Genomic DNA, 26,529 nt, shown 5'->3' with positions numbered 1-26,529 from the left:
ATGCTGATTGGGAGTCAGGTCACACACACACAAACACAGGCCAGGAAGGAGGGGTCATTACAACCCTCATGCTTAATAAATCAACTGTGCTTGACTCCAAAGGCGCCGCTCACTTCACATTATGGTGCGATTTAATTTTTTTTATAGCTGAAGAATAAAATGGGGCTTACCATAATTATAACAACTTCCAAGCAAGGCAGAAGAGGTGAGACTCGAGGCTCAAACCTACATCAGTGGACAGGAGAAACTAGATTATATTACAGTGAAATAAAAAAAGTTCAGCACCCAGGATTTATTTCAAAATAATTTATTTGCATATAATTGGAATGAAGCCAGGTTGATAACATCTGTGATGGCACTATGGTTTCATATAGTTACATTCTATACAGAAACCACCGTTTCAGACCTGGACCAAAAAAAATGGATAAATATATTAGTAAATAAATATATTAGTGACATGTCACCATATTGAAATGTTCTATTATATATAAAATACAACACTATTTCATTTCTGCTTTTGTCTTTCTCTTTTTTGTACACAAAGTATCCAAAATATACTGACAGATCCCTGACATTTCTGGAGGGGATTGTACTCTATTAGAAAAACAAACAAACAAAAAAAAAGGCAGTTTCAGCTCATTATTCTTTCAAAACTTAAAAAATACAAAGAGAGAGACCTTACACGGGACATGATTCAAATGCTATTTTCATGTGCATTATGGTTGTGGGCTTGTTTGAAATCAATTCTTTTTTCGTTTCGTTTTTTTTAAATTAATATTTAATATTAATATTTTGAAGCCAAAGTGCTGCTGGTAATTCAGTCATTTATCAGCTTTGTCCAGCAGAACATTCTTGGCTTAGTGAATAATAACATATACAAAGTAAAAACCTGATGATTTTAGCCGGAGAGCATTTGGAGTACACATTCAACATGAGGTATTAGCACGAGGGGCTGTAGTGGCAAATTACTGTAATGATTGTCCTCAATTCTCACTGTCATTAGTTACACTTGAACATTTATTGATCCCATTTAGACCCGAGGACGCGTCTGTGTCACCTTATAGCTTTTAACCAAAAATAGCAGATCTACAAGCTCGTAGATCTGCTATTTTTGAAAAATCACGAAAATTTGTGCAAATCTTCGAATATAATATATTCTTTCACAGGACGTTTTGCTGCTTATATTAGGCATATTTTGCGGCACGGGTCGGCTGTCAATTACATATCATTTTTTAGGTCCTTGACACAAAAATGTTTGAGCACCACTGATATAGAAATGTAGTCATGATTTTAGAAGACATTTTTGTAGAATCAGCCTCAGGTCTAAATGGGTTAAGATTCAGGGAAAGGGTTGAAGGAGGACCGTTAAGGCACGAGACAAGTACTTCTTTCTGTAAGTTTCACTGTATTCAAGCGTTTCTTTGGTTAGATAAGTAAGAGCTTAGTATTATTGCTAAGTCATTGATTTTTGGATCATGAAAAAGTACTTCAGTTCATCAGGATGCGAGTTCGGCATGAATAAGGCGCATGTGTTATCGATGGCACGATGGCAAAATAAAAATCAAACTTATAAGTAACACAGAGGATTACTTGAATAGCTAAAAAAAAAGAATCCTGTAAGCTTTTTGTAAGTTAAGTGCTACCAGCTCTGATACAATACACAAGAGCTCCATGTCTGCTGTATGTCCTGCAGTCTGACTGCAGAGAAAGTAATAAAAAAAAGTCTCCTTTCACATTTTAGCTGAACCTTTAAGGGAAATTCCACCATGACACAGAAATCATATATGCTTATTTCTCTGTATGGCCGAGAACTGCTGCAACTTAATTTTGTAATCGAATAAGAATCTTGTAAAGTCAATATTTTGGAATAGCTTCATTTATCAAACAGCAGGGCACCTTTCTGGTCACCGCATGAGCTAAGTGGAACCATTTCCTTGGCTATGACTACATTTAAGGAACATATTCCCGAGTAGCTAATTGGGAACCCTAGAAACATTCCCAGTGGGCAATTCAAATTAAACCTTGATTCTCAAGTTTCTTTTACAAGAGCAGTTGCCCACATTTCTAACCATTTATGAAATTGTTAATTATCATTAAAAGGCATATTCTGTAAGGTGGGCTTTTCCTTAAATTTAATGCATTAACCGCAATATTGGGGAAAGATACCTTTACATTTATTCATGGTAAAGTTCCTCCAATAGGGGTCGTTACGTATATGATTTCTTAAAATCTTTTCCAGTGTTTGATTGTTCCTGAGATCTTTCTCAGGGTCTGCCCACTGAAGTCAGAAATCACAGAAAAGTGCTTAACTGACCACACCAACCATTCATTAGACAGGCGTTTAGTTGATGCTTAGGTACTGTGACGTCTATCAAGCATGGCTTTACTCCAGTTATGTTACACATGTATCGTTGCTACCATTATGTATTTGTCTATGGCTGCAATGTTCAAGAACATCCTTGCAGAGCTTTAGCGGCTGGAAGAAAGTAGGGGAAAGTATATCCTTTCTGAAGGACAAGACATGTGAGTGTAAGGTTGAAAGGGCACTGGAGAGCAAGGAGGCAAGAACGAGGATAACAAGGAAGGCTTCCTCCTCCTCCTCCTACTCCTCCAATGAGCCCCTTCAAGAAAAGCACTTATAGGTCAAACATAATAAGAAGTACCCAATTGGCAAGAGAAGTGACAGGAGCAAGGCAACGTGATGATAATGATGATGACATAATTCAGTCAAACTGGTTCATAAAAGATACATTTACGGACTAAAAACTCAAACACAATTCAGATGAAATAAGCTGCCATTAATGAAATAATGAATACAAGGCCCATGCTAGGCTCAGCAACCTCTGAGAATGCTCATTGCTTGAGGGGCTGAGGGTATATACAACCATTCTTTCAATTTGGACAAGTCATAGAGTCAAGAAGAATGCTTCTTTAGCGAGGCTAGGGGAGCTACGTGGTTATAGGTTCAATTGACTACAGCAGTACCTTTAAAGACCCCACGTGTTGTAGGGTATGGTTTAGGAATTTGAGTTGAGGTAGGAGTGAGAGAAAACCTTCTCTCAGCTGAGATCAAAACTCAGCAGAGGAAGACAAAAAAAAGAACTAGGAAGGAAGCAAAATTAGTACCTGCGAGATAAATAAAGTTGCTTCGAGCGAGCGACGTAGAAATGGAAACTCGCTCGCGCAGGACTCAAGACCCTAATGCCTCATTTATGCTCCATCATACGATGGAAGTCACGTACCGAAAATATCAGATCTAATGCGCTGCATCTGTGACAAGTTGTGAGCTTGTAGATCGTCTATTTTTAGCAAGCAGAGCCATCATACAACAAAGTATAAATCAGGCTTCAGCAAGGACCATTCTTTAGTTGTCGCCAAGGAGCATGGGTACATACAATATCATGGTATTGAATAGCCTTCCTATAATTGACTTAAAACAAGGTGAAACACATGCGCACACAAGCATGCGAGATTGCGTGTGTGTGCGTGCATGCGTGCATAGACACACACACGCACACACACACACTCACAAAACACATTTTCCCCTTTGTGATGTATGAACTGTTTTCCGAGCACCTCCCAGTATCCAAATATCTAAATTCAATATAGCCCTAAAACAATAACATTATAAATTATATACAGCACATACTGTAGTAGTATTATCCCAGAGTTTCAATAATAAACTGTATCAGACTTATTATTTTTGGTATGAATGTTATCTCTGATTAATATATCTAGCTAATATATATATATAATTAAAAAAAATCAACATCTGAGCTTTGATTCCTGGGAGGGATTTGGGGGAAAACCTGAAATAAGGTTATTAATGTGGAATTATTTGGAAGACATGACAGAGATGGCCAGTGATAGGCTTGTCCATTCTGGCTCCTGTGTAGCAGCGTGACATTGGGGGATAGAAAAAAACAAACAAAAGAAAATAAAAACATCTCAAACACCAGACTCCTCTTCTGATCCTGAGGAAGCACAGGAAAAAACAACATTATTAGGAACACAAACAGAACACAATACAGAAGCTTTCACTAGCGTCTAGGGACCACTTCTGTTAAATAAAAGCTTTCGCTAGCGTAGTGACCACTTCTGTTAAATTAAAGCTTTCGCTAGCGTCTAGGGACAACTTCTGTTAAATTAAAGCTTTTGCTAGCGTCTAGGGACAACTTCTGTTAAATTAAAGCTTTTGCTAGCGTCTAGGGACCACTTCTGTTAAATAAAAGCTTTCGCTAGCGTCTAGGGACCACTTCTGTTAAATAAAAGCTTTCGCTAGCGTCTAGGGACCACTTCTGTTAAATAAAAGCTTTTGCTAGCGTCTAGGGACCACTTCTGTTAAATAAAAGCTTTCGCTAGCGTCTAGGGACCACTTCTGTTAAATAAAAGCTTTTGCTAGCGTCTAGGGACCACTTCTGTTAAATAAAAGCTTTCGCTAGCGTCTAGGGACCACTTCTGTTAAATAAAAGCTTTCGCTAGCGTCTAGGGACCACTTCTGTTAAATAAAAGCTTTCGCTAGCGTCTAGGGACCACTTCTGTTAAATAAAAGCTTTCACTAGCGTCTAGTGACCACTTCTGTTAAATAAAAGTTAAAGGGATCGTGACATTAAACTTTTTTTCTCTCAATTTTTTTATAGTTTTCTGAGCTCATGAATTGCACCTAAAAAAACCTATTTTTGAAAATGTGGCACAAATCTTTGTATATCCATCTTGCACCACCCTTATCCCTAACGTTTTTGCCATTTTTTACTATTTTGAAAAAACCTTTAAAATAGTTCAACTAGCCGATCTACATCGAGACATTGTGAGCTTGTAGATCGACTATTTGAACTATTTTAAAGTTTTTTTTTTTAAATAGTAAAAATAATTAGTTTAGGGATAAGGGTTAAGGGGTGGCGCAATATATAGCCCATAGTCTTTCAGAGCGAATGTTTTTAACTCAAATCTTTGTTTCTGGGGATGAACTGGTTTGAGAACCACCGACATAGAAACAGAGGTTTTTCATAAAACTGTCATAATTTAGAAGACATTTGTAGAATCTGGTGTCAGTCCTAAATGTGTTAATCGCTGATAGTCACTCACCCTGATTATTGTGGTGTAATGTTTCGCAGTATAAACAAATGTCCGTGTTGCGGCCGGCGGTGACAGGGCTGTGGTGAAAGCGACAGGGAGGAGGCCTAGTGTCCATGCAGGGAGCTCCATCCCCCGCCGTTGGCCCCAGGAGCTGTGGCTCCGAATGCGCAGACTGCTGCACGCGCTTCTTCCACACCACGTGGTGGGCTCCCCCACAGCAGGGCCAGTCCTCCATGCCCGCCGCAGAGTCCAGAATGAGGGGCACGGGAACGGGCAAGTCGGGGGGCGGCGGGCAGCAGTAGCCCCCGGGGGGGCCCTGCATGCCGCCGTAGTGGATGTGGATGCTGCAGTCCTCCTGCAGGTCCAGGCTCTGGTGGAAACGAACGGAAGGGCCGCCGGCGTCCAGCATGCAGGCGCCCAGCCGTCCGCTCGTCCTCCTGTGTGTGGGGTGGGGGGCGTGTCCTCCTCCGTGCAGGCCTTGGTGGCAGCAGGGGGGCGGAGGCTGGAGCTGTAAGGGGACCGGCGGGGACACCAGGACCGGAGGAGGGGGTCCCGGGGGGTCGTGGTGGTCTTGGCCCTCTGTCGCAGGGCCCCCGGGCCTGTCCGTGCAGGGGTCTGCCGAATTGGGGCAGTGGCAGGGGCTGTGCTTGAGAGGGCATAATAAGGGCGAGTCTTTGTCCAGAGCTTGGGCAGCAGTGGCCCCTTGCTGCTCCTCATCGGAGCCCCTGCCGGGGCCCTGGCCGGGCTCTCCCCCCTCCTCATAGTGGTGGTGTCTGTGGCGGTGGTAATGAACATGGCTAAACACAGTCTGTGGCTGCTCTTCAGGGCAGCCCGCTCTGTTCACCACGGAATCCAGAGACCTGGGCCGGGCCTGGGCCCCCGTCCCGGCCACCCCGGCCCCGGCCCCGGCCTCCAGACTGTGGCCACCACCGCCAGAGCCCGGCCCGTAATACACGAACGGATCGTAGTCGCTGCTCAGGGAACTACGGAAGGTGGACCAGCTGCCGTAGACGCCTTGCAGGGACACGTCAGTGCAGTTGAGCACCGAGTCACTGGACGAGCCGTGGCACGGCCCAGAGCTGGAGTCGCTGGCGGGGCCGTCCGCCAGGTAGCCGCTGCGCTCAGTGCGGTAGCTGCCGCCCGAGCAGCTGCCGCCGTCATCCAGTCGGCCCACGTGGCCCGCCGTCGTCGGCCCGCCGTGGGCCACCTGTGGAGTGGACGAGGAAGCAGCCGCGTGGTGCAGCCGCGAGCTGGACGCACTGCGCTGGGCCACCGCCGGGCAAGACGGCAAACGGTACGCGTGGCAGGAGCGGCGAGGCGCGTAATGATGGCTGGAATTCCTGCAGCTGCTACCGCCCATCCTGTGGGGCCTCCCGGGGCCCTCGGCGCCACCGGGCAGGTGGTAGCCACAGCCGAGGCCGAGGCCTCTGCTGTTGGAGAGAAAACGCAACGCCTGCGCGTCCATGGGGGGGGAGCCACTGTAGTGACCCAGGGAGGGGTAGGGCCCGGACGGCCCGCGAGGGTAGTGGGGCCTCATGGAGAAGGGGATGGCATGCTGGGGGAAGGGGTGGCCGTGTGGGCCAGTGTAAGGCTGGGGATGATGCAGGAAGCCCTGGCTGTGCTCCGGTGGTGTATGCTGGAGTCTGCTGCTTCTCTGGGGTTGGCGCTCTGACCCTGTGTTGGAGCACAGCGTTACAGTTCAGTCAACAACACCACATAATACTTAATACAAGAGTTCTTTTGATGTTTTCTTATTACCCATGATGTTGTGCATGCAGAGGGGGCAGGTGCGATGCTGCAGCAGCCAGGGGTCTACGCAGTCCTTATGGAACTCGTGAGCACAAGAGATGATCCTCAGATCCTGTAAAGGGGGACGATGACACAGTTAAAATTATGATTTAAAAGGATCCCTGGCTAAGAAGACAAATATGCCTTAACACATTATACTTGCCCTCTGCCAACTAAAATAAAAAACACCTTCAATATTTTATTTATTTCATAAATAAAGAATCTTTCACTCAATAGGAACTTCTCCTGTCGCAAATGTCATATTTCCAAATGGTCTAGCCCTATGAAATGTATGGAATGCATATGCTAATTAAAAACAACTTACTGTAATACTTAACATACTGTTAATATGAGTATCAAATAAATATTTTAAATAATTTTTATTAGCATGTGCATTCCATATATTCCATAGGACTGGATCACACATGGACATAAGACATCATCAACCTGCGATGGGAGCAGTTCCTATTGAGTGAAATATTCTTTATTTATGAAAGAAATAAAATATTTAAGGTGTTTTTATTTTAGTTATAATGTTTTAAGGCATACTTGTCTTATTAGCCAGGGATCCTTTTAAAACACTGGGCTCTATTTTCGTCCATACTAAACCCCTAAACTACCACATTTTTGAATAGTTAAAATAGCCAATCTACAAGCTCACAACGTGTCAATGTAGATCAGCTAGTTGAACTATTTAAAAATTATATGATATGATATCACGCCAGTCTCGTATTTCTCGTGGATGGCTTAATACCTTTCCACGAGATATACACCGTTTGGCACGGTTAAGTACACGGTTAAGTACAGTGCTTAAAGTAAATGTACTCTGTTACTTTCCACCAGCGCTTCCTACTGTACCTGTCCGTCCTGGAACTCCTCCAGGCAGATGGCACAGACGGGGCCTGAGTTGGAGCTGCTGGCAGACGACCCCCAGGCCCCACGGTGGCGCCCAGAGCCTCCCGCACAGCCCTGGGAGACGTAGGTCTTGGTCTCCAGGCGACCGATGGCTCGCATCGTCTGCTGATGGACCGAGTCCTGCACACACACGGACGCCCAACAGAATGAGAGAGATGCCTTACTAGGGGTCCACGACGGAGTTCCAGGGGGTCCCCAGCTAAATGATAGTTTGGAACCAAATGGACCCTTATGGGTCTGATTTTACAATATAAATCGGGGGTCTCAGAGATAGAAATGCTATTAAATGGGGGTCCGTAGCCTAATGCATATCAAACAGGTTGAGAATCACTGCTAGAGCCGTAAAAATCTTCTCTTATGGGGCATATTTTTTTCAAATGGGGGCCCGTGGGCTAATTAATTAACAATTTGGGGGTCCTTGACATGAAAAAGTTTGGGAACCACTGTTCTAGACAGCAAAAGGATAAACAACAACTCTTACGCAATCAAGATTTAATACTATAATTCCAATTTCAATGAGACATCGATTGGAATACAAATACAAAACAGTGTGTGTGTGTGTGTGTGTGTGTGTGTGTGTGTGTGTGTGTGTGTGTGTGTGTGATATGTTCTGAACTGATGAGGAGTTGTGCTATTATGAAAACGAGTAGTTTAGCTTTTAAAGTATCTTTCAATTAAACAAAAGTTATTTCTGATACGATATATTTTCACATTCCACATTCTTTTTTTACACACTATTTTTTATTCCCGGGTGTCTGCTTGGCCACCGACCATCGCATCAAAATAGAGAATGTAGAAGAATTGTTATTTTGGTCAACGTTTGCCTGTTATCTCTCATAACGGTACCAGCATCAATACAGCATGGAATTGTGGACAACATCTCACCCAACAACAACAAAATATTGGATAGTGTTGGTGTTGGGTGGTCCGTGGCTCAAATGGCGAAAAAATTATGGGCCTTGAAATGAACTAGAGAAACTTAGCGACCACGAGAATAGGAGTGAATTCAGTTCTCCAGTCCAGATTTCTCAAAGCTATGGATTTGAATCCTCATGCTCTGTGTTCACTTACCCAGGTTCGGTTGGACTTGCACTTGTAGCGGAAAGCAAAGATCAGAACAATGGTCACAATGGCCAGGACTATGGTGAGCACAATACCCACATCATAATGGGGCTGGAGGAAGAGACAGATAAGAAGCACATATGGAGATTAGTTCATTTGGTACACATAAACACAATGAGCACCACAAGATGATAAGAAATGAGACGATAAGAGCCAAAGCACAAACCACAACTCCAGAGCAATAACCTTTCCTATGGGTAAACCAAACAGTGTCTCTTCTGGTCTGGTGCCACTTGGGTAATGGTGGTGTGTGCGTGTGCATGTGCGTGTGCGTGTGTGTGTGTGTGTGTGTGTGTGTGTGTGTGTGTGTTGTACTAGTAGTAGTAGGCGGCTACCCATTGTTGTGGATAGACAAGTTGTGGAAAAGTTGCAGTCAGTGTTTTACCGTTTGGAAAAATTAATGTACTTATTGGCCAGTTTGTGACACAAAATATCTTGTAAGATTTTGGAATAAATACATTCCAGATTTTTGCCTTTTATAGTTATTTTTTTACAGTTGATTTAGTCGACTAAAATGTATTTTGGCGGGCTTGATGCCGATTTTGGAATAAAAACATTCCAGATTTAGCCTTTTAGTTGTTTGTTTTTTTCGTTACAGATATTGCGATATATCGTTGATAAAATCTCTTGCAATAATATTGAATATCGCACTACTGCAATATATCTAATATGGTGATATTATCATTATGGAGGCCCCAATATCGCCACAGATATCGTATCGTGAGGTACCCATATCGTCCCACCCCTACTTAACAGCTAGTTTAGGGCATCTGAAGTGCCCTCAAAGTGGCACAGAGACTGTGTTGATTTTGGCAGCAAATTTTGATTTTAGTTTTAGTTTTAGTCAAGTCTCTTGAATAGTTTTAATTATTTGGTTTTAGTAACATTGTAGTCACCTGGAATGTTTTAGTGTTAGTCTAGTTATAATCGACTAAATAACATAAGATCTTAGTCGACTAAATCTACAATTGATTTAGTCGACTAAAATGTATTTTGGCGGGGCTTGATGCCGTCGTAATGACTGATTTTACACGCAGAATATTGTCGATGTACAAAAGCTTGTAGATCGGCTATTTTCAGCATGCAACCAAGTGTAAAATGACTTGTCCACTAGTCCCTTCCTAACAATTTTAGTCTAGTTTGTATTGTTGATGAAATTGTCAATATATTTAGTCTTAGTTTTAGTCATTATAGCTTTAGTTTCCATTTAGTTTTCATCCGTGAAAGGTTATCGAACCTTTTTCGTCTTAGTATTACGATGAAATCAACATTGCACACAGAGGGAGACCCCTCCAAAATAGAGACCCCGGTGGTGCTAACGCACTGCACGTCCTGCGCCAACCGGTGACAGTGCCTTACCCATTTAGGTTCAATCAGGATCTCAATGTGGACTCTGGCTTCCTCGTTCTGCTCCACCAAGCTCATCAACTCCCCAGCGTCCTTAGCCTCCACCAGCACCACCGGGTGGGGCAGGGAGTCGGTCTCACGCAGCTGTGTGTGTGTGTGTGAGTTTTGAAGAAGTTATGATGTGATCGACATGGGACGATGGAGAGAAAAACAAGAGAACGTCAGAAAAGGATTAGAATTGAATAATAATATTATATTCAGTCATTCCTGTAATTTCCGTTTGTAGTTGTGCTTTAAAAGTACTCACCTCGATAGCCGCGTTGGCATCGTCGGTGACATCGAAGATGACAGCCTGAGCTCCTCTCTCTATGAACAGGCGAGCCTGAAAGAAAACAAAATAAGAGGAAGAATGTCAAAAAATTCTCACACTTCAACTCTGTCGTTCAAATCCGTGGATACAAAAAAAACATCCTTCAGAAGTCAGTTAGTTTAGGTCAGTGGTTTTCAACCAGAGGTCCAGGGGCCACCAATGGTCCTTGAGGCGGTTCCAGGTGGTCCCCAGCTAAATGATAGAGAGTTGGTAACCAAATGAACCGTTATACAGTAGATCTTTAACTCTTGAGAGTGTAACATTAAACCATTTCATTTTACGCTCTCAAGAGTTTCATGTTTTGTTAAACATCTACATTACTGTTACTTTTCAAGAAGTCTACACAATTAGATGATATCCACCGATAACAAAATATATTTATCTTCGTTTTTGCGTCTGAGAGGCTACATGTCATAAATGGCGGTCCGTGGGTGGCTAAATTGACAAATAAATAATGGGCCTTGATATGAAAAGGGTGGGGGGGCTGTATGTTAACTTAAGGAACACGTCATGCCTTTGTTTCAACTCACTTTGTGACACTAGATGGCAGTCATGCCACAATCTCATGACCTCACTAACAGCTCTCTGCCTGACTCTAGTCTAGAAAACACTAGAGCAGTGGTTCCCAAAGTGGGGTCCGGGGAACTCCAGGGGTCCTTGAGGGAGTTCCAGGGGGTCCCCAGCTAAATGATAGTCAGGAACCAAATGGACCCTTATGATTCTGTAACTCTGAGAGTGTACAAATGGACCAGTTAGGGTTCATTTGGTTCCATTTGTACACTCTCAAGAGTTAAATTAACATTGATTTTACAATATAAATTGGAGTCTCAGATATAGAAATGCCATTAAATGGGGGTCCGTAGACTAATGCATGTCAAACTGGGGGTGAAATTAAACGGGTTGTTGTTTCAAAGATGCAAAGATGTTTCGTGAGCATTGCTGAAAGACAGAGAGAGAACAAAAAGCACAGCTTTTTCATCCACATCTCATCACACGCTCACTGGGTGGACATCACCGCCAATGCTCTTTAGTAAAGACAGTAGACAAACCAAAGTTTATTACCGAGTACCGTCCCGGGTCAATCCCAACAACACAGCCTACTGTAGCCCGTAGCATAAATGTACTGTACAGACTGGCACATCTCAAATGTACAGACAATTATGCATGCATCCATGAACATCCAATAGACACATACACAGTAAAATCCTGAGGGTGAGTCTAATTCTGAGAATGTACAAATGTAACCAAATGGACCCTAACCCATTTATACCTCTGATATTACACAAATGGACCCTAACCCATACCTCTGATATTGTAAAAAATGGAACCAAATGGACCGGTACAGGTCTATTTCTAAGAGTTAAATCAACACTCATTGTACGGTGTGCTTTTAACAGAACTTGCAGGAAAGGCATCACATAGTTAGTTGACCTATCAATCACAAGTTAATGAGAAACCTCCTTGGTGGAATGACATCATTGAACTCGGATAACTTAACACTTCAAACAGAAAGAAAGTCGATGCGTGGCTTGGAAGAGAACATTTTTGAGCGGTGCACAACTGCACACCACTCCAATAAAGGGCTGTGTCTGTCTGTCTGTATAGCCAAATTCCAATACCCACAATGTCGGCCACTCGCTCACTCACACTCGGTCACGCCAGTATGACAGTGTTACAGTGAAATTGGTGACGTGCCGAAATATGTGAACATCTTGTGGACTTCACATATCTTACATGGAGGACTTTTAAATATGTGGCCTAAATACCACTAAGTTGAACTCTGCTAATTAACAAATCACAATGATTTACGTTTGGATACTGACGTTATGACAATTGACACATATTTCAGCAGGTCACCAATTTCACCTTAACACCGCCATGCTGGAGTGACTGACCGAGTGTGAGTGACTGAGTGGCTGAGATTTGGGGGTATTGTAATTTGGCTTACATCTGTCTGTTTAGACTACGGCCAATTGACCCCTGCAGATGATTGTGGTCGCATTCGGGTCACACACTGTTGAGCAGCCCCACACTGAGCAGATATCTAATTGGGGTCGCATGTAGGCGCACACGTGGGGAAAAAAAGGAAAGAAAATAAACAAAAATATGAAAGACTCAAGCTGGTTGTGGGTCTGGAGCATAGACTGTAAAAAATATGGACAAAGCGTTCCCCGGGTCTAACATGAACGTAAAATGAAGCCTGTCAGTCCTTGAATTGTACATCGCGGTCTTTCTAGATCCGTTTGGGCCCAGCTGGCCATTGGCTGGCCCAGACAACGAGGCGGGACTTCCCCCCTTCTTCTCTGTTGGTTTTTATTTTGACTCGAGTGGGTGGGGAATCCCGATCATAGACTGTAACGGTAGCCACGCCCCTCAGAACATACGCGACTTTATGGTAATTATTTTTATAAATGGGACCATAATTTTCCAAAAAGAATATTATGACATTAGAAATGAGACTTTAAACTAGTGACTGGAAGCAGAGAGTATTCATGACCATGTTTATTAAGGTAATACAGTCTAGGTGAAGTTGAGCCCAAATACATGGACTTCTATGGGGCTATGTTTTTTTTTGGGCCCAATGACAGCGCCACAACAGGCCATTATATGAACTTTCAGGAAATCCCGATTTCCTTAGTAGCTTCACAAAATATCTGTCTGACTGCCCTCCTGGTCTGGAGGCATTGGCCTAAGACTTCCTTGGAGTGGTTGCACCACTCAATAAGCTATGTTGACAATTTCGTCAAAAAAAACAAAAACTAGACTAAAATGTTAGGAAGGGACTAGTGGACAAGTAATTTTACACTTGGCTGCATGCTGAAAATAGCAGATCTATAAGCTCACAACAAGTCGCAAAAACATCTACACTGTAGCTGAATATAGCAGGGGCTTGCTCCACTCAAAAAAATAAAATAAAAAATAAAATAAAACAAATAACACATCCTCTTTCATCTTGCTTCCAGCCTTACATTCTGTCAGAACAGTAATTGTAGCGCGCACAAACACACACACACACACACACACACACACACACACACACACAGTGACTAAAAATGGGGTGCGGTCGCATGAGAGAGAAAAGCTGGAACAGTGACATGTGGTAATGTGCTTTTTACCTGGGGTTCAAAAGTTCCCAAGCCAGCATGAGGCCAATATATGTCCTCTAATCGTGGTAATAAATGCAGGGGAAGACTACACTTGTGGTACAATGAAACAGGCACACGCGCGCGCGCACACACACACACACACACACACACACGTTTTGAAGCTGTAATTTATTTTTTTTTCCCTTTTTTTGAAATAGCCTTGAACCACAGAATTCAAGACTGAAGGGACCACAGTAGCCAGCCCATTTCTAGAATATATCATAATGTATTTCTGAAATAACTCTGTCCGGGGTTATGCTATTATGTCATCTTTAGTATTAGAAGCAGTAGCTCTGCTGTATAAGCAGCCACAAACGTGGTCGCCCCCATGTTTGGCCCAAACCCCAGAAAGCCTCCTCCTCCATGAGGCGGCCACTGTCGTCGACTCTTCCGGAAGCAGAGACAGAAAGAGTTGCATGATTAACGGCAGATTATATTTAACTTTTTAATGGTCCCCATGAAAGAGTTCACGTCTGATTCTTAACAAGACAATTAAAAGGAGTGCCAGAGAGAAATGTTTCGACATTCCAGCTTTGTTATGGTTGTAACTGTAACAGACATCACTGCTGCGGTTTAACAATCATCCATCCTCATGATGAGATACGGCGTGACACACTAGATCAGATACCATAGCTGCTGGCTTCTTTTTTCCTATTTTCTTTTTTTTGTGGTGGTGGTGGCAGTTGGTGGTGGTGGTGGTGGGGAGGATGGGGGGGGAGGTAAAACAATACACCACCTCCGCTGATGACATCAGAAGAAGCGGCTTGCGGCTCAGTAAAGGAGACATCATCAACAAAGCTTGCCAAAGAGTTAGCACAGTGAGCGCACAATCTTTTTTTATTTTGTATTCTGTTTTTTATTTACAGTACTTTTATTACAGCCTTTGATGGTTGTTTGGCTGACCCTGGGCACCATGGCTGTCTCACGCGGATGACCCTTTTTCTCTGTTCCGTGTCACGGCCTGCGAATCACCTCAGCATGATATATATCCCGTTACGTGGCATGTATAGCACCCCCTAGTAACAGGATGAGCAAGTTCACATCCCCATTTGAACCTCTGCAAAGCCCAGTGGTTCAAGTTCATCTCCATTTGGACCTCTGCAAAGCCCAATGGTTGTGAATACTGTATATTAGAGACATAGCAGAGTGTGACCAGGCTGGCTACTCAGTCGCAATCTCTCTGTCAACTTCAGTTCTTTATTTGAATCCACAAATTAAAATTAATTTGTACAGGGAAACAAATATAACGCAGGGTTGACAGTTCATGGGCACCTGGATACACATGACACCTTCTCCTCCACACAGACAAGTATCCTATACCTACAGTATAACAGCCCAAACAGAGCAGTATTTGGCAAGTTGTTCGGCTTTGCTCTTTGTCATGCCAGCTATTGTTAGGCCACTCGTGGTCAGTTTGTGTACATGGCCCAGGCTACAGTCACCTAGCACTGCGGTATGACGACCTTACAGGCGTACAGTATGCAAAGAAAATAATTTGACATTTAATGTAGACAGCACTCTATAGTGTATACTATATATAGTGTATATTAGCTTACGTATTATGTATTTGATGTATTACCATGTGTTGTTCTTGCTTACTGTAAGTGGCTCTGGGTCAAGAGTGTCTGCTAAATGCCTAAATTGTAAATTGCATCTCCATGTTTTATTATCATATCCCGATGTGTGCCTGCCTGCTCTAGCAATGTCGGCCAGTGTTGTCAGAAAATAAAATAAAAACATAAATAAGAAAAATCACAAAAACTTTTTTTTAAATGTCACAATCCCTTTAAGTCCTCTGCTAACTTGTGGTCACTGAGCGCCCGGGGGTTGGCATCACTCTGTGTTCTTGACAGAGCAAAAAAAAAAGTCCTACTCTTCATTTCACACAGTGAGAGAGAGAGAGAGAGAGAGAGAGAGAGAGAGAGAGAGAGAGTGTGAGAGAGAGAGAGAGAGAAAAAGAGAGAGAGAGAGAGAGAGAGAGAGAGAGAGAGAGAGAGAGAGAGAGCGGGGCCAGCCATATTTCTTTTTCCATCGCCTGACAAGAACACTCTGCCCCGTTAACCATGTGATAGTTTGTCATTTGGGTTGTGATGTGGTGCACAAGGGCAGAGCAATATGCTGTGGCAGTGGCTGGAAAATAAAGTATGACATTGTTTTACTTAAGTGAAAATATCAATACTGCAATGTGGAAGTACTCCGTTACGAAGTATACAAGTCCTGCATTAACACCTAGAACGCCCGGGGGTATTTGTAACCATTAAATCAGGACGCCCAGCGATTTGTTTCTTCAGGGCCCTTTTTCAAGGTGCACAAGGCGCCATCTTGGATGTAGCTGAAGTAGCCAAAACACCCCCGAGGCGATCGACGGGAAGTATGATCACACACACACACACACACACACACACACACACACACACACACAAATCTATGATTACAGGACTATCTTCAGAGCACCCGGGCGGACACAGGATCTACACAGCATTTTATGGGTTTGACCGATTTTTAAGAGAACAATAGCGTCGGTGCAGCAGCTAGAGCACCGCGAACGAAGCCCATGTTTTTCACCGCGTGCATGGAACCGCCCGGAGGTCCCTGGAGATGAGAAGAATATATAGATAGAGTGGTTTGTGCGAGAGAGACAGACAGACAGACAGACAGACAGACAGACAGACAGACAGACAGACAGACAGAGAGCAGGCGGTGGGTGCTGAGAGCATTAAAGCCGTCTAATGACAGAGTGCAGAGCTCTCTCGGCCTTACAAGTCTGAGGGCGATTCGCTGCTGCTCTGTCATTTCTCTGGTGGGGCACACTGGAACCATTACGGACGCACTGGGAGGGAAACACCACACGCTGGGCTAAATGAGAAGCAGCGTGCAATGCAAGGCCCAGCACGGCAGGACTAGCGGCATTGGAAACAGGTGCAGGTGCATGGGCGGTTTGGGTTGGGGACACCCCTGGTTTATAACTGGGCTTGTCCCTACTGTGTGGTCCTCCTTGAAGAAGAAGACACCAGAATGGTTTGTCACGAGAGCAACGGCCGGTGCAAGCTACCCCCTTCCCCCCACCCCCCGCTGTCCACTTTGAGGTCAGATCTTCTGCCATCACTTATGCTTAATGCTGACTACTACAGCCAATCAGCAACAGGTTCCATAATCAGTTAAAAATATTGTTATACTGCAGTGGTTTTTAAAGTGGGGTCCGGGGAGCCCCCAGGGGTCCCTTATGAGACTGTAATGGACCCTTATGGGACTAACTCTGAACGTGTACAAATGGAAGGAAATGTACCCTAACCGACGGGTCCATTTGCTTCCATTTGTATACGCTCAGAGTTATGTTGATTTCACAATATAAATTGGGGGTCCCAGAGATAGAAATGCCATTAAATGGGGGGGTCCATCCGTAGCCTAATGCATGACGGGCCCGGAAAATAATTTCCCATGCATTTTTCCCATAGACATTTCAAAAAGTATTTATTAAAGCCTGGGACAAAGCCAACTCGGATCGTGACAAATCATGACAACAAACACAATATTTTGGGCCGAACAAATAATTACGAAGAAGAAAAACAACTTCTTTCTTCTTTGAATGCATGGGGAATTATCTCCTGGGCCTGTCGTTGTCATGAAAGGGGGCGAGACTGCGACGCTCTACGCTATACTGTACACATGTGGGCGCATGTGCGTGTGTGTGCGCATGTGCGTGTGTGTGCGCACGCGCATTTGATTGCCGGTTGCTCGTCGACACTGGCTCGGCAGCAGCAGCAGCAGTTTGAGTTGGTTGGAAGTAAGCGAGGCAGGGTGTGGCCCTCCAATGGGTATCCATTACTCACACGGGCTGCTTTGATGTGGGGCCGCGGGGGGAGCGGCCCGGCATGGCATGTCAGGGCAGGTAAGCAGACTCTGTCTCTCTCTCTCAAAGTACTGAGCACTGCCTGGAGGGGTGGGCCTGAATCACACACTCCTCCTCCCATTCATCCATGTGCACACACACACACACACACACACACACACACACACACACACACACACACACACACACACACACACACACACACACACACACACACACACACACACCATATCCCCCTGCTAAGGAAAGAGACACTCACTGGAAAAAGTTCTGAATTTGAAGTGCCTAGTCTGACTCTGGACGTATACGAGAGGTCATTTACAGCAGTGGTTCCCAAAGTGGGGTCTGGAGACCCCTAGGGGTCCTTGAGGGAGTTCCAGGGGGTCCCCAACTAAATGATAGTTTGGAACCAAATGGACCCATATGGGTCTGTAACTCTGAGTGTACAAATGGAACCAAATGGACCCTAACAGATCCATTTGGTTTCATTTGTACACTCTCAAAGTTAAATTAACTTTGATTTTACAATATAAATCGGGGGTCCCAGAGATAGAAATGCCATTAAATGGGGGTCCATAGACGAATGCATGTCAAACTGGGGGGTCCTTGAAATTAAACGGGTTGAGAATCACTGCTATAGGCGTGAAAGTCTTCTCTTACGGGGGTCCCTGCAATATATTTTCAAATGGGGGTCTGTGGGCTAATTAGTGTCAATTTGGGGGTCCTTGACCTTGACATGAAAAACTTTGGGAACCACTGATTTACAGAACTGCTGTTGCTCCTCCAACCTTTTGGAAAAATCCTGGGCACGAATTACAATTTCCTACTGTCTCTCTCTCTTTAGGACACACACACACACACACACACACACAGTACACACACACACACACACACACACACACACACACACACACACACTCTTCTATTCCTCCCTATACCCTGGCAGTGGCTGCCTGCTCGCTCGGTGACACCGATTTGAAATGCAAAGCGCAAGGTGACAGAGAAAAGGCCAGCAGTCATCTGATACACTATCACTCGCTACACACATCCTCTAGACACATCAAAGGGCCCGGGCTGGCCGGCTGGCTGCGTGGGGGTCGGGTAGGGGTGGGGGGGTGGGGCGGACAGCAGATCAACCTGATGTGGTCGCCTGGCCTGGTGACAGCAGTGATGATGGAGCCAAGAGGAGGGGCCATGTGACACGCCATGTGACCTTCCACACTCATGTACTGTATGACAGTGGTTGGCAAACCTTTCTCATGTCAAGGACCTCCAAATTGACACTAATTAGCCAGAGACCCCCTTAAAAGAAGACTTTTACGGCTCTAGCAGAGATTCTCAACCTGTTTAATTTCAAGGACCCCCAGTTTGACATGCATTAGTCTACGGACGGACCCCCATTTAATGTCATTTCTATCTCTGGGACCCCCAATTTATATTGTAAAATCAATGTTAATTTAACTCTGAAAGTGTACAAATTCCATTCCATTTGGTTACAAACTATTGTCAAACTCGTCCATTTGGTTCCTGACTATCATTTAGCTGAGGACCCCCTGGAACTCCATCAAGGACCCCTGGGGGTCCCCGGACCCCACTTTGGGAACCACTGCAGTATGACGCATTAAAACCCGTTTGGGAAACACATCCGTGTCGTGTTCAGCGTTTTAAACCGTTATTTTAGACATACCCTGTTGAAAAATATCAGATCTACAAGGTCTCGATGAGCAATGTATAACTACTCTGTTAAAGTCCTGAATTAAAAATGGACTTAGTAAAAGTACAAAAAGTATTGTTATCAAAATGTACTTAAAGTACCAAGAGTAAAAGCACTAATTGTGCAGATCCCATTTCAAGATTTCAAATGTATTAAAAAAATCTGTTGAAAATAGCAGATCTACAAGCTTCAGATCTACAGATTCAGACCCACCCCCCCAGGCCCTCGTGCCACACTACGAGCTTGTAGATCTGCAATTTGTTTTGAATTGTTTTGAAAATGTGGAGCAAATCATTGAATATATTATTCTTTCACAGCGAACGCTTTTGCTTCTTCATGGGGGGTTCCTTCCTGGAACAACATATCTTCAGATGGTGGTCGGCAGCCAAATACAGTTCATTTTTGGGCTCCTTGACATGAAATAGTTTGAGAACCACTGATCTAGAAACAGGCTGGAGGCAACAAGCATCACAGTAATGATGACTGTGCTCTGGAGGACCAGGCCGCACACGCGCACACACACACACACACACACACACACACACACACACAGTACTGTGTGTAATAATCAGTCACATTTAATGGAAAAAGAGGAAGCTGGAGAGGAGCAGTGCTGTTGTTTTCTCTCTTGAAATGCTCATTGTTTTTTTGGTCATCTGTAATGTAAAAATAACACCAATAAATGATATCAATTAAACACCCCCTAAGCCAATGGGAGTCTGACCCCATGCTGCCTAAGCCAATGGGAGTCTGAACCACTTGTGTAGCCAATCGCATAGTAGCGACCTAGTCATGATTGGTTGCCTCCTAAGTTATGACATGGGCAAAAAAAAGTTAAAAGAAAAAAAGGGGGGGGGGGGGGGGTGTGACAGATATGCACAACAGAGACAGCGCTTGTTTCACCTGACTAATATGACTGTCATCATTTCTTGTTTTTGTTTGTTTTTGTTGCGTTCCCAAGCCTATTATTTTGATGACCGGTGGAAAGATGCTAGGAAGTAAACTCGGGCCCCTTCCCTACTTACTTCACAGGTGTCACCGCTGATACTAATTAGTATCATCGCTAACACTGTGAAGAAAGAGAATGAATTCAAGGCTGCACCCTGTCAGGGTGTGTGAAATTGATTTGAAAATAAGTCATGTTTTTGAGTTGTTTTATCATAATGGGATTTTTGGCTGATATAATTTTCGCCTACAATTAATATATGTAATTTATACACGATGACGCTGCATTCTCAGGCCCAAGTGGCATGGCAAGCAACACAACAGTAATAATATAATAATACATTTAACTATAAATGCACCACCTCTGTCACCGTCTGTCTGTCTGTCTGTACGGTTGTAATCCACGTAACACGAGAACCGTTTGCCCCACCGACTTCAAATTTGACACACGTTCCATACACTGTTGTCTAGAAATACCACAAAAGGCTCTGCCAGTGGACCTAATGAGCCTAAGTCCCCTCACCTGTAGAATTCCCAGCCTCTCCAATTGATTGCCATGGCAACCCCACACCTGCCATTTGATTGCTTACAGTCCACTTTTCACAGTCACTCTTCAGACACAGGCAGATACAGAGATCTCCATACACAGTATGGGCACACAGACAGATAGTTAAAATGGGTGCTATGACAACGGTTCCCAAGTTGCATCGTTCCCAAGTAGGCACAGGTGACCCCCTGGAACTCCCTCAAGGACCCCTGGGGGTCCCCAGACACCACTTTGGGAACCACTGCTATAGAATACATTTAAGAAGAAACGCTTTAACATTAATAATTAAAACTAATTGGAATTAATCGCAATTTAGCCGTGAAATAAATACAGCTACTGTATGTATCAAGGCAGTGACAGACGTGTTGAAACCCTGGTTAATATTGACTCTGTTCTGATCTAGAATACAAACACACACTGACTGACTGGGCCTTTTAATCCATTTTGGACTAAGGACCATGAGATTCTACAAAATGTCTTCTAAATCATGACAGTTTTCTTAAAAGCCTATGTTTCTATATCAGTGGTTCTCAAACTATTTCATGTCAAGGACCCGCAGAATGATATGTATTTGGCCGACGACCCCCATCTGAAAATATGTTATTCCAGGGACCCCCCCCCCTCCTGCCCAGAAGCAAATATTAAGATATGAGTTTAAAACGTCTGCTGTGCTACGAGCTTGTAGATCTGCTATTTTACAACAGCTAATGTTTAAAAGAATGGTTAAAGTGGTTAAACGCTAAGGTGACACGGATGCGTCCTCAGGACTAAATGGCTTAACCCAAACACACGCTGTTATTTTCTCACTCTCCTCCAAACACCTTAAAGCCTTGGCTGTGAAAAGTGGCCACATGAGAAACGATCCCATCCCACAGAGGGGCCCACTATCTCTTTATTGTTTGTATTGCACCCAATCAAGAGATTCAGTCCGGGGGCGAAGAAAGGCCTTGCTTTGAGTGGACAACATATCTCTTTTTAGACTTGGACATTCTCTTTAGCCACCGGAGTATCAGTATGTTGACACATTCCTATAAAGCTGATGAGAACATAACCGGCGGAAAGATATTTCACAGAGAGAGAGATAGAGAGAGGCAGAGAGAGAGAGAGAGAGGAAGAGAGAGTGAGAGAGAGAGGCAGAGAGAGAGAGGGTGGGGGGGGGGGCAGAGAGATCCACATAGCTTCTTTGTGGCTATAGAGGCTGGCAGAAGCCATACTTTTTTTTCTCCCACCAATGGGGCGGCAACTGTGAGACTAAGGGGAAGCCAATTAGAGGGCCTTTCCCGGCCCTTTTAAGAGGCAGATAATGTTCTTGTTTTCATAAAGCATCCTGTTATTTAATCAGGCTTGTAAGTGAGAGCCTGCCACCCCTCCTACAGCTAGTAACAGTTACCCTCCCCCCCTCCCTCCCTCCTCCTCCTCATCTCTCCCTCCTTCCTCCTCATCTCTCTCCTCCTCATCTCTCCCTCCTCCTCCTCTCTCTCTCCTCCTCATCTCTCCCTCCCTCCCTCCTCCTCCTCTCTCTCTCCCTCCTCCTCATCTCTCCCTCCCTCCCTCCTCCTCCTCATCTCTCTCTCTCACTCCCTCCTCATCTCTCCCTCCCTCCCTCCTCCTCATCTCTCTCTCTCACTCCCTCCTCATCTCTCCCTCCCTCCCTCCTCCTCATCTCTCTCCCTCCCTCCTCATCTCTCCCTCCCTCCCCCTCCTCATCTCTCCCTCCCTCCCTCCTCTCTCCCTTTCCCTCCATTCCTGTCCTGAGCCCTCCGTCTCATTCAACAGCTCTTGTAAGCCTCCAGGAATTCACTCTTGGAACAGGCCGTGCAGTGAGCCATGTCTTTCTGCAGCGTGCACACACACACACACACACACACACACACACACACACACACACACACACACACATCTACCAGCTCACAGCGGTATTTTCACTGTTTTGGGTTGAAATTGTGTTTTTCAGAAATCCCAGAGTTAGTGTCAAAGTGTCCTTGAGCAAGACACTGCTCAACTCCTAATTGCTCCCGGTGTGCAGTTTGGTGCCTTTGCATGCAGGTTTCCTCTGTCATCGGTGTATGAATGTGTGTGAATGGGTTAATGCTAATGCACAATATATGTATAGCACCTTGGATAAATTACATATTACAAACATCGCTTCAACTGGCTTTTCTAGCCGGCCAGCCGGCCAATCACAGCGGTGCATTCCTATAGAACTGGGGTTGGATCCCCAAGGCATTCCTGGAACTCCGGTGGGATCCATAAAAATCGCGGCAGTCACTCTGGAACTGCTAAAATTGCAAATTGCAAAAAGCATTTCGTACGTGCGTACTGAGACCTAGAATTGCGTGGTTTCTATGCAAAATATGTGCAGGTTGGCAGGTCTGCTGTAGGTCTTACAGGCCCACTCACTGATCACTCTCTGATTTCATCAACAAATAAAAACTAGACTAAAATGTTAGGGAGAGACTAGTGGACAAGAGATCCAGTATAAATAAAAGACAAGTAGCCTAATTTTACACTTTGTTGCATGCTGAAAATAGCCAATCTACAAGCTCACATGCTACAAGCTCAAATGCTCCAATGCTGATCTGATCTCGGAGATGCTGAATGTTTGTCTGCCGTTTGGGAAGTAGTTACTGTATATAGGCCGGATGGTAACCACAAGATTGCCAATTCGAACCCGGGCACTATTGTGCGTCATTGAGGAAGGCACTGAACCCCGAATTGCTCTTGGTGCAGGTTGGTGCCTTGCATGGTTTCCTCTGTCATCGGTGTGTGAATGTAATGCACAATCCATGTAAAGTGCCTTGGATAAAGGCGCTATATAAATGCACCATTTACCATTCAACAAAAAGCTCTCTAGTCTCTACTGTTCCACAACACTTTCAGCAGCACTATAGTGCCGCTGGCCAGGCCTGAGGCAAAGCAAGGCACAGAGAGAGAGAGAGAGAGAGAGAGAGGGAGAGAGAGAGCATGCAGAGAGAGGATAGGCAAGAGAGAATAATCAAGGGAGGGGGAATGGGGAAATGTCTTTTTTATGGGAATGTTTCGCTTAATCTCATAAAAGCGGCGTGAAAACCTCCCATCTGTTTGCCGAGCGCTTCAAAAGAGAGACTCCACATGCCTCCGCTTGCTGCCATATAAAAAACAACATTCTAATGTGGATCTTAAAGAGGGCCAGCGGCTCAGCGTGCACACAATGAGAACCAAAGGTATGCCAGACAGACCTGATGGAGGACATGACGAGGGGGGGGGGGACTATATAACCTAGGCCAGGGGTGGGCAACTTTTTTTTTTGTTTCTTTATACATTTTTCAAGTCACATATGAGTCAAAAGTATAGCATACAAAAATAGTTTACATTTTCACCCCTCCCTCCCCCCCAGAGTTCCCGCTCTGAAAGCGCCACAACCCCGGTATCTTGTACCATTAACAAAGATACATTGAAATAAAAGGCACATACAAATATACATATTCAAAAATAGAAGGAATTAATCAAATAGTGTACACAATACACATAAAAATAATCATAATTATGGGTGCACCGATAATCGGCCGACAATCGTTAGGGGCCGAAACGCCTTGTTAACTGCCATCGGTGCATGGGTAAAAAACTTGACTTTCACCGATGTTCTGTTCCAAATCCGGTAATACACCCTTGTACGGAGATGTCTAGAGAGCGGCTGCGTGTCGCTCAGTGTAAGCTCTGCCACTGAGTCTGAGTCAGACTGAGTGCAGTGATATTCCTCCTCCCCGCCCCCCCCCCCACTGAGTCTGAGTCAGACTGAGTGCAGTGATATTCCTCCTCCCCGCCCCCCCCCCCCCACTGAGTCTGAGTCAGACTGAGTGCAGTGATATTCCTCCTCCCCGCCCCCCCCCCCACTGAGTCTGAGTCAGACTGAGTGCAGTGATATTCCTCCTCCCCGCCCCCCCCCCCCCACTGAGTCTGAGTCAGACTGAGTGCAGTGATATTCCTCCTCCCCGCACCCCCCCCCCCCCCCACCTCCCCTCACACACACCACTCAAGACAGGACAGGACAACTAAACTTTTTTTTCCTTTTTCTTTTCAGTATACCAAACTATAATCCACAAGTTAGTGACTGTGTGGGCGCTATAGTGAATAATACCCTTGCGCGAGGTAATTAATGCCAGCTGCAAACGATTCGGTCTTTGATTGTGTGATTAACGGATTATATAAAAATCTTTTTGGGCCAAATAACAAATACAATATAACAAGTAGGCTACTCGTCCGTATATATAAGCACCCATGGGCCGTTATTTGCAAACGAATTCAGCCTCATTTATATTTACCGTATATATAGCGTGTTGAGTGTGCAGCTCTCCTATTTTCTGCGCGCCTCTCACTGTGGCCTCACCAAGGGGCCAGCTAGGCACTCCAATGTTGAAGCGCTCTTCTTACCTAGTGGTAAGAGGAAGGACTGCAGGATTCATGACGAGGAAACCCCGTGCAGCTGGGCTTTAACATTGAGCGCTCGGTTGCATTTCCGCATTGGACCACCAAAATGTGGTGGTCCAATGCGGAAATGCACCCAAAAAGGCGGAAATAGACGGTCCCTGCGGCGGCTTCAAAACGTCACTGAGCAACTTCCACTGACATGAATAGCGGAGGGGGCGGAGCTTCGCGCCAGTTCAGTCTCTATCCTTTTAATACTCTATGGGCCTCACCAGCAGCCTATAGTTCCTTATAAACGCTCAGGGTACAAATCCATTTGGCATATTAACAGCCCGGGCTACTATTTGGAACAATACGGTATATATATACAAACATCGGCATCGATATCGGCTGGATTATTTCTTTAACATCGGTATCGGTCAAGAATTTCCAAATTGGTGCACCCCTAATAATAATAATAATAACTAAATTAAAAATAAAATAAAAACAATTACAGTAGGGTCAGTGTTATGAGTAATTAAGGATTGTTGATGTCAGCCGCATTCATCCTCTCAATATAAGTTAAAAAAGGTTGCCAAATGGTGTAAAGCACCAGCGTACCCCTTGTGGAGAAGCGAATTATCTGCAATGTCAAATTATGTAAAACATCATTAACCCATGATTTAAAGGTTGGTGGGAATCTTTCTTTCCATTTAAATAGTATTAGCCGCCTAGACAAAAGAGATGCAAAGGTTATCATAGACGTATATCTTGGGAAATAACTCCAAATACTGCAATAGTGGCAGTCAGAGGGTTCTATGTGCACTTCTAATACATCTGAAAATATTGATTGCCAAAATGTATTTAGCTTTGGACAAAACCAAATGATTGCAACGATCACATAATAGGAGCCATGGTAGGAACAAACTTAGATAGTTTTACTTTGGACCAGTGGAGGCGATGTGTAACCTTAAACTGAATAATATGCCTTAGACAGATTGTATCCTATCCAGCGCTTCCTTCCAAACATCATCAGAAATTTGTGTCCCTAACTCTCCCTCCCATTGATTCATTAATGAGGTAAGTGGTTCCAGGTCAAATGAGTTTAATAAAGAGTAAACTGACCCAATTACCCCTTTAGAGTGTGGATTGAGCTTTAGAATGGAGTCTAAAAGAGAGTCTGGTGGTTGTGATGGGAAATCCGTAATAGATGATGTTACAAAATTACGAGCCTGCAAAAATCAGAAGAAGTGAGAGCGGGGAATATCAAATTTCAACCGTATTTGATCGAAAGACATAAAAACGCCTTCGTCGAAAAGATCTCCG

At 44.4% G+C, this 26,529-nt stretch overlaps 1 protein-coding gene across 1 annotated transcript in view; it reads right to left on the bottom strand.

Annotated features, from left to right (window-relative positions):
* Positions 1–202: 202 nt before the first annotated feature.
* The window catches only part of rnf43 (ring finger protein 43), a 113,397-nt gene continuing 87,070 nt past the window's right edge, over positions 203–26,529 (bottom strand). The window contains exons 3-9 of the mRNA XM_080780322.1: positions 10,556–10,630; positions 10,261–10,392; positions 8,851–8,952; positions 7,723–7,899; positions 6,835–6,937; positions 5,086–6,750; positions 203–3,974 (exon numbers count right to left, since the gene is read on the bottom strand). Coding sequence (XP_080636448.1) covers positions 3,949–3,974; positions 5,086–6,750; positions 6,835–6,937; positions 7,723–7,899; positions 8,851–8,952; positions 10,261–10,392; positions 10,556–10,630 — 2,280 coding nt within the window. The 3' untranslated portion in view covers positions 203–3,948. The remainder of the gene's footprint in view (positions 3,975–5,085; positions 6,751–6,834; positions 6,938–7,722; positions 7,900–8,850; positions 8,953–10,260; positions 10,393–10,555; positions 10,631–26,529) is intronic.

Source organism: Protomyctophum bolini (genome assembly GCF_963924005.1).
Source record: "Protomyctophum bolini genome assembly, chromosome: 13".
Lineage (NCBI taxonomy): Eukaryota > Metazoa > Chordata > Actinopteri > Myctophiformes > Myctophidae > Protomyctophum > Protomyctophum bolini.
This window is presented reverse-complemented; position numbering and strand designations above follow the sequence as displayed.